This window comes from Acipenser ruthenus, chromosome 57, assembly GCF_902713425.1.
Source record: "Acipenser ruthenus chromosome 57, fAciRut3.2 maternal haplotype, whole genome shotgun sequence".
Taxonomy (NCBI): Eukaryota; Metazoa; Chordata; class Actinopteri; order Acipenseriformes; family Acipenseridae; genus Acipenser; species Acipenser ruthenus.
The window spans coordinates 2,980,540-2,992,395 of NC_081245.1; the positions used below are offsets into that span (position 1 = coordinate 2,980,540).

Sequence of the window (11,856 nt, forward strand, 5' to 3'; positions counted from 1 at the left end):
ATGTCTTCATCAAACAGAACATTTCAAACCACGAGAAAGTTTCCATGTAGTCAGTTTTGCAGCCTGCTAGCTCCATGTATGCATGGCTGTGTGCACAACTTAACAATAGACCACCTTCCTCTTGACTAGCTTCCTGCAAGATGAACAGACTCCAAACCACAAAACCCAAATGTGAGTCTATCTCCTTCATTCTCACAGCATGTTCAAAACTAATTAGCTAACCACATGAAACAGGACGCCTGGCCATCTAAAAATGAGGGGGATGGGGGGATGGTGGGAGGGGGTCATAGATTTGCAGTTCAAAGTGATATTATTATTTATTTCTTAGCAGAAATCCAATTTCTCAAGAATCACATTACAATGTAAGATCAAGATATAAAATACAATGACTTCAGTCCTAATAAGAGCAGATACAAAACACAGCCCACATGATTCAGTATCAGGGCAGTTCATTAGAGCAGATAACAGTGTCAATGATAGCTACATCAGGATAATATACAAGTGCACTGGAATAAAGCAGGGGAAGTATAAAATACTACAAATTATAAAGTTGTATTGATATAAATTATATGGTAGAGATGGGTTTATAGGTATTTCTAAATCACTAACTGCTAAGTAGCTGGAAGAAATGGTAACTTTGGACATGAATCCCTGAGGCTCTCCAGGACCAGGGTTGGCCACCCCTGCATTAGGGTATGGAAAGGCAGGAATTTGTAGTATTGCATTATTAAGCATTTAACAATATTAATCCTTTTATATTTTTGTAATATGTACTTTATTTATTTAGCGACTGCAAATCCAAAGTTCAAAGTTATGAATCCACCTCTTAGTTTGTAAAGGGGGCACTCCTCGATGATGTGCAACATCGTTTGTGTCTCTCCACAAGTGCACAAGGGGTTTGCACTGAGGCCTCAGTGCTGCTGGTTGGCTGCACAGGGGTCTTGGCCTGTCTTGAGCTTGTTTAGCAGGGACCGCTCTCGCCGTGGCAGTTCAAAGCTGGCAGGTCGACTAGTGGGGTTTGTCACAAGGAACTTGTTTGTGACAGCTTGTGATTTCCATTCCATGGTCCAAGTGATGTCTGCACATATATATGTACTAACAATATATTTTATACAGTTTTATAAAAATGAATTAGACATACAGTAGTGACATTAACAAACCGATAATGATTAGAAGGATATAGCAACCTTTTTACACCAAGAGGTTTGAGTAAAGAAATGGATCTCTACAGAAGCATCATAGTGCCAATGAGAGGAAAAAAGATCTCTGGGCCTTGCATCCCCTAAGCGGGGGCATTGCCTCTCCCCTAAGCAGGGCCTTTATAAAATGTCCCACAAGGAGTTTTTTTATTTAATAACTGACAGATAGTAGGATGCTTCTGTAGATGCCCAAAGCAAACAAGAAAGAGCAAACTGATAAGAGGAGACACAGAGCAGTACAATTCCTGTAAACTAGTGTCACCTGTGTGACTTTTAAACTATTTAATAAGAATGCAATTATATTTCAGGGCTTCCTGTTTTATTGATGTGCCCGTGGGAGAGAGACGCGCTCTGATTAGTTCAGTTAAGGCACGCTTGGCTACTGTGCCCAAGTGAGTCATTACGAGCTAAGCAGTGGTTGCGTGTTGTCTGTCATCTTTCTATGGTCCCTGTTAAGAGTCTTTTAGAGTCTTTTTAGAACTCCCTGTAATCTGAATAGGTGTATTGCTGTGATCTGAGAGATTCATTTGAGATTAAAAGGACAGGTAAAAGCAAACGAGAGAGTGATGGTGTTTATTTGTATTGTTTTTTTTTGGAGTTTGTGTGTGTGTCTGTGTGTCAGGGAGTGTGTGTGTGTGTCAGGGAGTGTGTGTGTATGTGTGTTTCAGGATGTGTGGTAGCGTGTGTGTGTCAGGGTGTGTGTGTGTCAGGGTGTGTGTGAGTGTGTGTCAGGCTCTGTGTGTGTCTGTCAGGGTGTGTGTGTCAGGGTGTGTGTGTGTCAGGGTGTGTGTCAGGCTCTGTGTGTGTCTGTCAGGGTGTGTGTGTCAAGGTGTGTGTGGGTGTGTGTGTATGTGTGTGTCAGTGTGTGTGTGTCAGGGTGTGTCTATGTGTGTGTCAGAGTGTGCGTGCTTGTGTGTGTGTGTGTGTGTGTGTGGCTAGAGAAATCAGTGGGACTAAGGGAAACGTGAGTTTTGGTGAACTTCATTCCAAAATGCTCTATATCCATTTTCACTGTTTTTGGTCAATTGATGTTTTTATTTTATATACTATTAATACCTATGTTAGTAGGAAAAATAAAACAACAATACAAGTTTTTTACACTACATGATAAGGCTACCCTCCAGGAGTAAATCTACAGCAATATCTGGAAATGTGTGGAATTGGCAACTCGTTTTCATATTTAATTCTTCATATATATACATATAGGGAAACAAGCTGGGTGTTAAAAGATTAACAGTAGCCTATATAAGTAAGTTCTGGGGATGTAAATGCTGTACAGCCTTTGTTTAGCTGCAAACTGGGGCAGTGAGGCAGGGGCGCTGCTTTGGCTGCAGCTGGCTGGTTTCCTTATTATTGGAACTGGCATTTTTCTATTAATCTTTATTATTTTTTGTTCTGTGCGTGTTTTTGTTTGGATTGAGACTTTTTGGTTTGTTTAATTTACTGAGACACATTACAATCAGGGAAGCACTGCAGAGTCTGTTTAGTTTTTCTTTGTTTGTGGCGCCCTCTGGTGGTCTCTAAGCCTCAGTGACATTTCACTGATATGTTTTTTGAGGATTTTTCTTGCACAGTGGGACACTTGGACTGTTTTTTAAAGTTTTTTTCTTTGGATTACCTGCCTGACTGCCTGCTGCTTCGTGGTGATTTCCTGTAACTGCAAGCGGATTGCACCCCATAGGAAACAGAGTGAACAAGGTTACTGGAGACAGAGGCTCTGATTCCATGTTGTGACGTGACTTGGGTGTGCTAATACTCCAGTAGTAAGAGAAGTGCATCCCTGTACTGAGACAGCTAGACACAGATAGTGGTGTATGATGGGTCCCTGCTCACAGAGTTGGTGATTTATCTATACTGCTCCTTACCCATTTTCCTATATTATTTTCTCCTTTGTTTCCACTGCAGGGATTTTTGCAGATGGATTTTATATATATTTTTCTAGGATACTGTTTTATATGCTTACCCTTTTCTACTGCAATTAAGAATCAAATGAATAAAAGTTATGTTTTTGTATTACTTTCCTGTAGTGTGTGCGTGCGTGTGTGTGCGTGCGTGTGTCAGGGTGTGTCTGTGTGCGTGCGTGCGTGCGTGTGTGTGTGTGGACCCCCGGATTAAAGAACTTCTAGCATACTGTCTGTTTTCACGCACCACCGTTTTGTGAGAATTTGATAACTGTGACGCTACAGTCAGAATATACTTCCTTCGACTGTTTGAACACATGCCTCCTTTCAGAACACTGTCTGTGGTGCAGGATTACGAATGTTTCTGAAGCTTTTTCTTTAGATTTTTCTAGTCCTTCACTCCATTTTCAGTGGAAAAGTGTCTGCAAGGAAAGCAGAAAACCGCATCTGCCTGCTTAATATACTCTAAATATGAAAACGTATTTTAATATTCTGATGAAAATGAATGGTCTTGCTTACCAAAGACAGTTTTCGGATACACAGGCAAACAAGGCTGTGACGGTCCTGTTGCATTATCACCAAGGTCCAAAATACAGGATTTAGTTGCATTTCAATGTCATTCGAAGAGACAATGCTTGGCTGGTTTAACGTCCATTCTTCCCGCCAATCTGAGCCCCATATAGATATTCGAAAGTTTACAGTAAGAGTGCAGTTTTTTTTTTTTTTTTGCAAATATACCTTATGAAATACGTTGAATGCCCCTTGATTATAAGTACGATAGTAAGTGCGTGTTTAGAAGCTTAATAAGTCAGTATTAATAATTGATTTAAATTGGTGTGAAGTGATGGAAATGGTGTTTGAAATTAGTGTAGGTACTGCAGGACTGCAGAACAGGTTAACGGATTTAAAGGTTTTAAAAAACAGTGCAGCTTGTTATCCTTACTGTTTTTCTAATTTGCTTAAATAGGCATAACATGTTTTAAAGTACAAGCTAGTGCTATATTAAACTTCATTTATTTGGCAGATTATGTTGGAAAAAAAAACAATGTCAAATGTATATGTAGCATCCCTGAGTGGTTTTGAGGTCTGTTTTGTGCTATAAATTATTATACAGTACAAGTTCTCAAAAAGACACAGGAGAATGAATCAGGTTTACAACTTTTATTTGTGTCCGATCAGAGCAGCAGTGAAAATGTGATTGGAGATGTATTTTCACTGCTCCCATTATCATTGTTTAGTGGAACTTTTCCTTGTTAAGATGTTGTTGCTGAGGTTTAAAATGAATGTTCTTACCACTGCCATTTTCACTGCTCCCCTTATTATTAAATGTTACCCTGCCCATCACATCTCGGTATCTATGATAAAAGCCTAACCAGGATGCATCTGAGTTATGGGTGGTATGGCATTTCATTACTTTTATTACATGTTAATTTAATTGTCTTTTTTATTGTAATTAAAAAGCTTTTGTAATGAATCAATATATATATTTTTTAAAGCCTATTCTTAATGTTAGTTCATTTAATGCCTTTTCGTTAACTTTAACACAGTGCGCTCAATAAATAAATAAATTGCCAGAAGGTTTCATCTAGAGGAAATGCCAGAACATAGTAAACACAAGCACAGCAGCACCAAATGCAAAGTCTTTAACCAATCTTCTGTAGCACACATGTAGCTGTGGCAGCTTTCAGGGCCCCCTTTAATACACTAGTGTAAGGATGGAACTGTGACCATGAACTGTAATACTGATTGAAATATGCAAGACACGAACATCAAAGAGAGGGCCGCAAGCATCTGGTTAACTTGGATTGTGATCTCCATAACCCACCTGCCCATTGTTGTAGCTCATGCAATTTGAGTCACTGTATCATGTCCGTTGCCTAGCACTATGATTTGGCAAGCCAAATTATCATTAAGAGATGTCTCTAAATCATCTGAGTTATCTTCAAATTACTTTATTTTCAAATATCTCTACATGATTTAAAGACATCTCTATATGAACAGGATGTTATTTACAGATATCTCTAAATGAACAGGAAGGGTTTATTTAGTTATCTGTAAATACTCTATCCTGATTGGTTAAAACAGGTCGAATGGGGGTGTTGATATTACAGCCTATCACCACGGGTCGACACTTCTTTTCAAAAAAGGGGCAAATCACTGGTAGATATCCATATGCCACTAGAAGTTTGGAGAAAAAAAAAAAAAAAAGACAGACATATTGCAATTTATCTGACAAAATGTATGTAAACTCAGCTTTTTATAAAGATTTGTGTTGCTCTTAATTTGGGGGTTAAATGGATGTTTTGTTGCTGTTGCCCCCTTTCTGTCCGTTCTTCTCATCTGGACGTTTTTCCTTTTTTTTATTTAGTTAACCCATTCCATAAGAGTAACAGGCACTTCAGGATGTGTGATATATTCTAATACCACCATGGCCAGGCGGTTGAACCCGGGGCGTGGTGATATTTGAGTATATCACACACCTTGTCGTGCTTTATTGCTTACATATCTCATTCATTTACAGATATCTGCAAATGATTTACAGATATCTCTAAATATTTCAAGCTGTCGTAAAATGCAATTTGAGATTTCGCTAAATGATAATTTGGCTGGCCATAAATGTATGGCACACATCTGTATGCTGCAGGTATAGCATCCTGCTGATGGCTTTCTGCAAATACCAGGAACTCCCAGGACTGTCCTGATAGGCACGTCCTAACGGACTAAATCTCTGTGAACTCGAAGGTGTCTCTTTAGTTTATTTGACTCTACAAATCTCTTCCCACAGTCAGTACACTCAAAAGGTTTCTCTCCTGTGTGGATTCTGTGGTGTATTCTAAGGTTGTCTCTCCGACTGAAACCCTTTCCACATACAGGACATTCATAAGGTTTCTCTCCAGTGTGAATTCGCTGGTGTTCTTTTAATTTTACTGAATCTCTGAATCTCTTCCCGCAATCAGTACAGTGAAACGGTTTCTCTCCCGTGTGAATTAGCTGGTGTGATTGAAGGCCAAATTTATGATTAAAACTCTTCCCACACTCAGTACACAGATAGGGTTTCTCTCCTGTGTGAATACGCTGATGAGTTGTAAGTCCACCTACCCATCTGAAGCTTTTTCCACACTCAGTACAGTGATGGGGTTTCTGTTCTTTGTGAATCTGTTGGTGTGCTTTCAGGTTTCCCAGGTCACTGAAATTGGTGCCACATTCAGTACAGTGATACAAGATCTGCTCTGAAGGAATCTGCTGGGGAGTTTGTCTGGGAATGAAGTTGCCCTGGGTTGCAGAATTATTAACAACCTCGGGATGTGGAGTCACTATATAACCCAGAGTAAGTGGTCTGCTATCTTGTACAGAAAGATTTTGAACTGAGGACGTTCTCAGTTTCTTCACATATTCATCTTGCGGTGAAGACTCTCTGTGTTTCTTATGCTGCATTTTGCCATCAGAAGGGGGTGCTGGAGTGAAGTTGTGTCTTCCTCTATCTACTTTAGAAGCGGAGGAAAGAGAAACAAAGGTTACTGCACAGCATGAAATCCCATTCACATTCTTCCAAGGCTTCACCTCACAACCATCACTGTTAACAATTAGAACATTAAAAGACAAGTCTGTCAGAGTACAAACATACAGATTAGAGCTACTCAAGAATTTTAAACAATCATGTTGATTATCACATGTTATATGTGCTGTACAATCAATATTCTAATTAGAATTATTACCACTATATAGTAATGCAAGTTTATGTAACGCAGGCAGACAAATTATGGTAACTGTGAATAATCATGAAGTTTCAATCCTTCACTAAACATGCAATTGAATTCACACAAGTGAATTTCTGACATTCTACTCACATTGTGCCGCTTGTGCATGACATTTTATTCCTTCCTCCTTTCCATCTTCAGGGGTGTGATATTCCCCCTGAACGGACCCCAGCACAGTGCCCTCTTCTCTAACAGTAGAACAAGTGTCTTGATTGTGTTTCATGCAGATCAATTCAGGAGGACAGTCATCACAATGGCTAGATCCCAGTTTAACTATATTCTCCTCCAGCATATTGACAGGTTGCAGTTCAGGGGCCTCCTCTTTAATGTGAACAAGTTCAAATTCAGGGGCCTCCTCTTTAATGTGGACAGACTCAAGTCTTGGGGCTTCTTTACCTTCCAAAGACGTCTGCTCTGTATCCTGCATTAAACTTGCACACTGTTCATGACCAAAGATCCCCTCTTGTGTGTAAACAGCGTCTAGCCCCTCATCTGCTTCAGTGAAAGTCTGCCTCTCTGTATTATCTGTGGAAACAAAATGTTACAAGCTTTAAACTCTCACCACACAGATACATACAGGAGTGTAATTCTTGGCAGTTTATACTTTTATGAAATAATACATCATGGATATTCATCTCAGAGAGATCTATTCAGTTTCAAGCTTGTCCTAATCGTTACCAAGATATTGCAGATCATAATTTGGCCTGCGAGTTGAAAATGTGGGTGTGTTAGGGCGGTAGCCCTTCCAGTGTAAATAGATGTAAGTTTGGAAGGGGAGGGGTTAAATCTATCCCTGACAACAATCATAAGAACATAAGAAGGTTTACAAACGAGAGGCAACCATTCGGCCCATCTTGCTCATTTGGTTGTTAGTAGCTTATTGGATTCAATTCTTTTAGCCTGTCTGCATACGACATGCCTTTTAAACACGGGATAATTCTGGTCGCTATTCTTTGCACTGTTTCTAGAGCAGCAATATCCTTTTTGTAACGAGGTGACCAGAACTGAACACAATATTCTAGATGAGGTCTTACTAATGCAATTTAAAGTTTTAACATGACTTCCCTTGATTTAAATTCAACACTTTTCACAATATATCCATGCATCTTGTTGGCCTTTTTTATAGCTTCCCCACATTGTCTAGATGAAGACATTTCTGAGTCAACATAAACTCCTAGGTCTTTTTCATAGATTCCTTCTTCAATTTCAGTATCTCCCATATGATATTTAGAATGCACATTTTTATTGCCTGCGTGCAATACCTTACACTTTTCTTTATTAAACGTCGTTTGCCATGTGTCTGCCCAGTTCTGAATGCTGTCTAGATCATTTTGAATGACCTTTGCTGCTGCAACAGTGTTTGCCACTCCTCCTATTTTTGTGTCATCTGCAAATTTAACAAGTTTGCTTACTATACCAGAATCTAAATCATTAATGTTGATTAGGAATAGCAGAGGACCTAATACTGATCCCTGTGGTACACCACTGGTTACCTCGCTCCATTTTGAGGTTTCTCCTCTAATCAGTACTTTCTGTTTTCTCTAATCCATGTGCATGCATTTCCTTGAATCCCTACTGCATTCAGTTTGAGAATTAATCTTTTATGCAGGACTTTGCTTTCTGGAAATCTAAATAAACCATGTTGTATGCTTTGCAATTATCCATTGTCGATGTTGCATCCTCAAAAAAATCAAGCAGGTTAGTTAGACACGATCTCCCTTTCCTAAAACCTTGCTGACTGTCTCCCAGGATACTGTTAACATAGAGGTAATTTTCCATTTTGGATCTTATTACAGTTTCCATATATTTACATATAATAGTAGTCAGGCTTATTGGTCTGTAGTTACCTGGTTCGGTTTTGTCTCCCTTTTAGTGGATCGGTATTACATTTGCAAATTTCCAGTCTATCGGTACAACCCCTGTGTCAAGAGACTGTTGCATGATCTTGGTTAGCGGTTTGTAAATAATTCCTTGAGGAAAACCTGCCTCAGTCTGCAAAAGACCCAAGACTGGGACGGAGATTCACCTTTCAGCAGGACAATGACACCAAGCACACAGCCAAAGTGACACAGGAGTGGCTTAAAAACAAGAGAGTGAATGTCCTAGAGTGGCTCAGTCAAAGCCCGGACTTGAATCCAATTGAGAATCCGTGGCAAGACTTGAAGATTGCTGTCCACCAACGATCCCAATCCAACTTGACAGAGCTTGAGCAATTTTGCCAAGAAGAATGGGTGAATATTACCCCAAAAGACTCACAGCTGTAATTACTGCCAAAGGTGGTTCTACCAAGTATTGACACAGGGGGGGTGAATACTTATCTAACAAAGACATTTCAGTTTTTTATTTTTCATTAACTGTTGTTTCACTATAAAAAATTCTCTTGCCTCTTCAAAGTGTTGAGTAGGTTGTTTAAATTTTAAATGCATCAAGATTTCAGGTTTTAACACAACAAACTGTGAAAACGTCCAAGGGTGGTGAATACTTACTATAGGCACTGTACTTATAAACGGTCAGCGATGTTAAACACAATTTTGGAGTAACTATCAGCTTGTACAGCGGGTATGCATGTTGTGGTAAGTAAATCAATTTATTTGTATTATTAGTAGTATTATTATTATGATTATGATGATGTTTTAGGCAGGGATTTCCGCACTGTGTGTTTCACAGATAGTGAAGGTTAGGTGGTACAGTATTAACAAGATGCAATGCGTGATGCTGCAGCTGTCGCTGAATAAAAAAAGACATTTTTCATACTCGTGTCTAGTTTACATAGATTACATTTCAAAGTACTGTAATCTGTTTGTAATAAATATTTTAGTAACACCCCTGTAGTATGTTAATCTTGCTATAGGCTTGTGCGAATGTGTTTTGTTTTTTCTACAGCTCACATTAAATTGTTGTGCACAAGCTTTTACTTAACTGCAACGATATTAAAATAATCATGTCATGGGGGGAGGAATGCAGCGAAAATGTATGTGGAAGACAATCATCCATATTTACTCGAACGATTATATTTTGTTTGCCAATTAATCGATTGCTATTTTGAGGCTTAACTGTCTGTTTGTGGCAGTTTATGTGTGACATGCTATACAAATGTATTGTGGTTTGTTCTTTTTTTCTGCTATGTACTGTACAGTACTTTGCGATACTTTTATATAAAATGCGCTATATAAATGCAATACATAAATAAATAAAAATTAAAAACGATGTAGAAAACCGAACACAGCATAACACACTAGATTTGAATGGGTGTTTCCCTGCTTTCTTAGCAGATGTTTAGGCAATAGCAGTGTGGTGCGTACCACTTTTAACACGTACCTGAAAATAACATTACACAGGTCAAACTGTGCGCTTACCACAGAAATCTGCGTAGTGCTAGGGGCAATGGGAGCTTAACACATGCAACTAATAATGTGAATTTAATTGCATTTTTAATAAATGACTGAAAGGTATATACGAATTGTAACATTATTAAACCTTACCTTTAACTCTGATGAATAACCCCTGGTTCTCGTTCCTCTGAAAGTCTTGCTCATTGCAGTCGGGGTTCATGTTTCTGAGAGGTTGTTTAATGTCCGCATCTGCAGCGTTCATGCATTCCCGCACTGCTTTCAACTCGCTCTCTGATATTTCCAATCTCAGCTTCAGACTTTCATTCTCTTTCTCCTTTCCAGCCATTTCCATTCGGAATTCAGTGAATTTGCCGCCGACAACTTTTGTGATTTCGCACAAGACGGTGTCTACAGCCGCTTTCACTGCGTGCTCGATGGTAGAGGCGAGCTCGTATTGAAAGAATGAAACGTACATACTGAAGTCCATCATCTCTGACTTTAGTTTGAGACTTATATCCTCTCCTTATTCCGGCTTTTGTTATTAATAATATTTGGAGACTCGCTTTCTATTCAATCAGCACTTGACTAAGGTAGCAAGTAGATACTAGGTACGAACACAGCGAGTTACTGTAACAATACAATCAGTACACAGCCTTCTGGCGCCATGAACAAATAAACTCCAAAACTGTCCTTTCAGAAACCTACAGTTCAGACCTGTGACACTGTATCTGATTTACTTGCTCGGTAAACAAATCATACACACAAATGCAGCTTCTCTGGTGTTGCAACTGAACAGTCCCAGACACACTTCCGCTTCTGCTTCCTGCTCCCATGGAGACGAGCGCGTCGTCACCTCGCGCTACAGATTGGCGCCGCCTACTGAAAGCCTCCGGATTAAAGCTACTGGTAATGCGTCCTTGACCAGCAGCCATAGAATCGGGTACGGTACACTTAACAAACACACTCAAAAACACAGAATTCTACCACATTTATTGAATATATTGCAGTGATCTCTGCGCTTCACACAAAATAGGAGGCACTTTTTTACACAGAGAATTGTGAGGGTCTGGAACCAACTCCCCACTAATGGTGTTGAAGCTGACACCCTGGGATCCTTCAAGAAGCTGCTTGATGAGATTCTGGGATCAATAAGCTACTAACAACAAACAAGCAAGATGGGCTGAATGGCCTCCTCTCGTTTGTAAACTTTCTTATGTTCTTATCCATACACAGGCGGAGGGCGGGCGCAAAGCCGGGTCCTCTCGCACTAAAGCATAGCGCCGATACCGCTGTAGAAAGGAGCCGGCTCCTTTGCAAGGAGTGTATATCGGGCTTATGTCTTCGTGTGTGATTACGTCACCTACCAGCCCTGCTGCTGCCTACCCCCGTGCACGCTACAATATAAATATATTCATCTTGCATTGTAACCCTGTACTGCATTGTAAAACCTGAAATTGAAGAAGGAATCTATGAAAAAGACCTAGGCGTTTCTGTTGACTCGGAAATGTCTTCATCGAGACAATGTGGGGAAGCTATAAAAAGGCCAACAAGATGCTTGGATATATTGTGAGAAGTGTTGAATTTAAATCAAGGGAAGTAATGTTAAAACTTTACAATGCATTAGTAAGACCTCACCTAGAATATTGTGTTCAGTTCTGGTCACCTT

General features: G+C 39.6%; 1 protein-coding gene across 1 annotated transcript; it reads right to left on the reverse strand.

The window, feature by feature from the left end:
* Window positions 1–4,246: 4,246 nt before the first annotated feature.
* On the reverse strand, window positions 4,247–11,136 carry LOC117962812 (zinc finger protein 420-like). The gene is made up of 3 exons (XM_034918969.2): window positions 10,341–11,136; window positions 6,949–7,383; window positions 4,247–6,585 (listed from the first exon to the last, which is right to left on the reverse strand). The coding sequence occupies exons 1-3, from the start codon at window positions 10,678–10,680 to the stop codon at window positions 5,813–5,815; spliced, it is 1,548 nt and encodes a 515-aa protein (XP_034774860.2). The 5' UTR covers window positions 10,681–11,136; the 3' UTR covers window positions 4,247–5,812.
* Between the last annotated feature and the right edge of the window lie 720 nt (window positions 11,137–11,856).

Bases quoted from the DNA above. Each gene is read 5' to 3' on its own strand.
- LOC117962812 (XM_034918969.2), bottom strand. From the start codon at position 10,680: ATGATGGACTTCAGTATGTACGTTTCATTCTTTCAATACGAGCTCGCC. The intron at 7,384-10,340 runs GTAAGGTTTAAT...TTGTTTCCACAG, and splicing joins GTTATTCATCAGAGTTAAAG to ATAATACAGAGAGGCAGACT. The intron at 6,586-6,948 runs GTGAGTAGAATG...CCGCTTCTAAAG, and splicing joins TCATGCACAAGCGGCACAAT to TAGATAGAGGAAGACACAAC.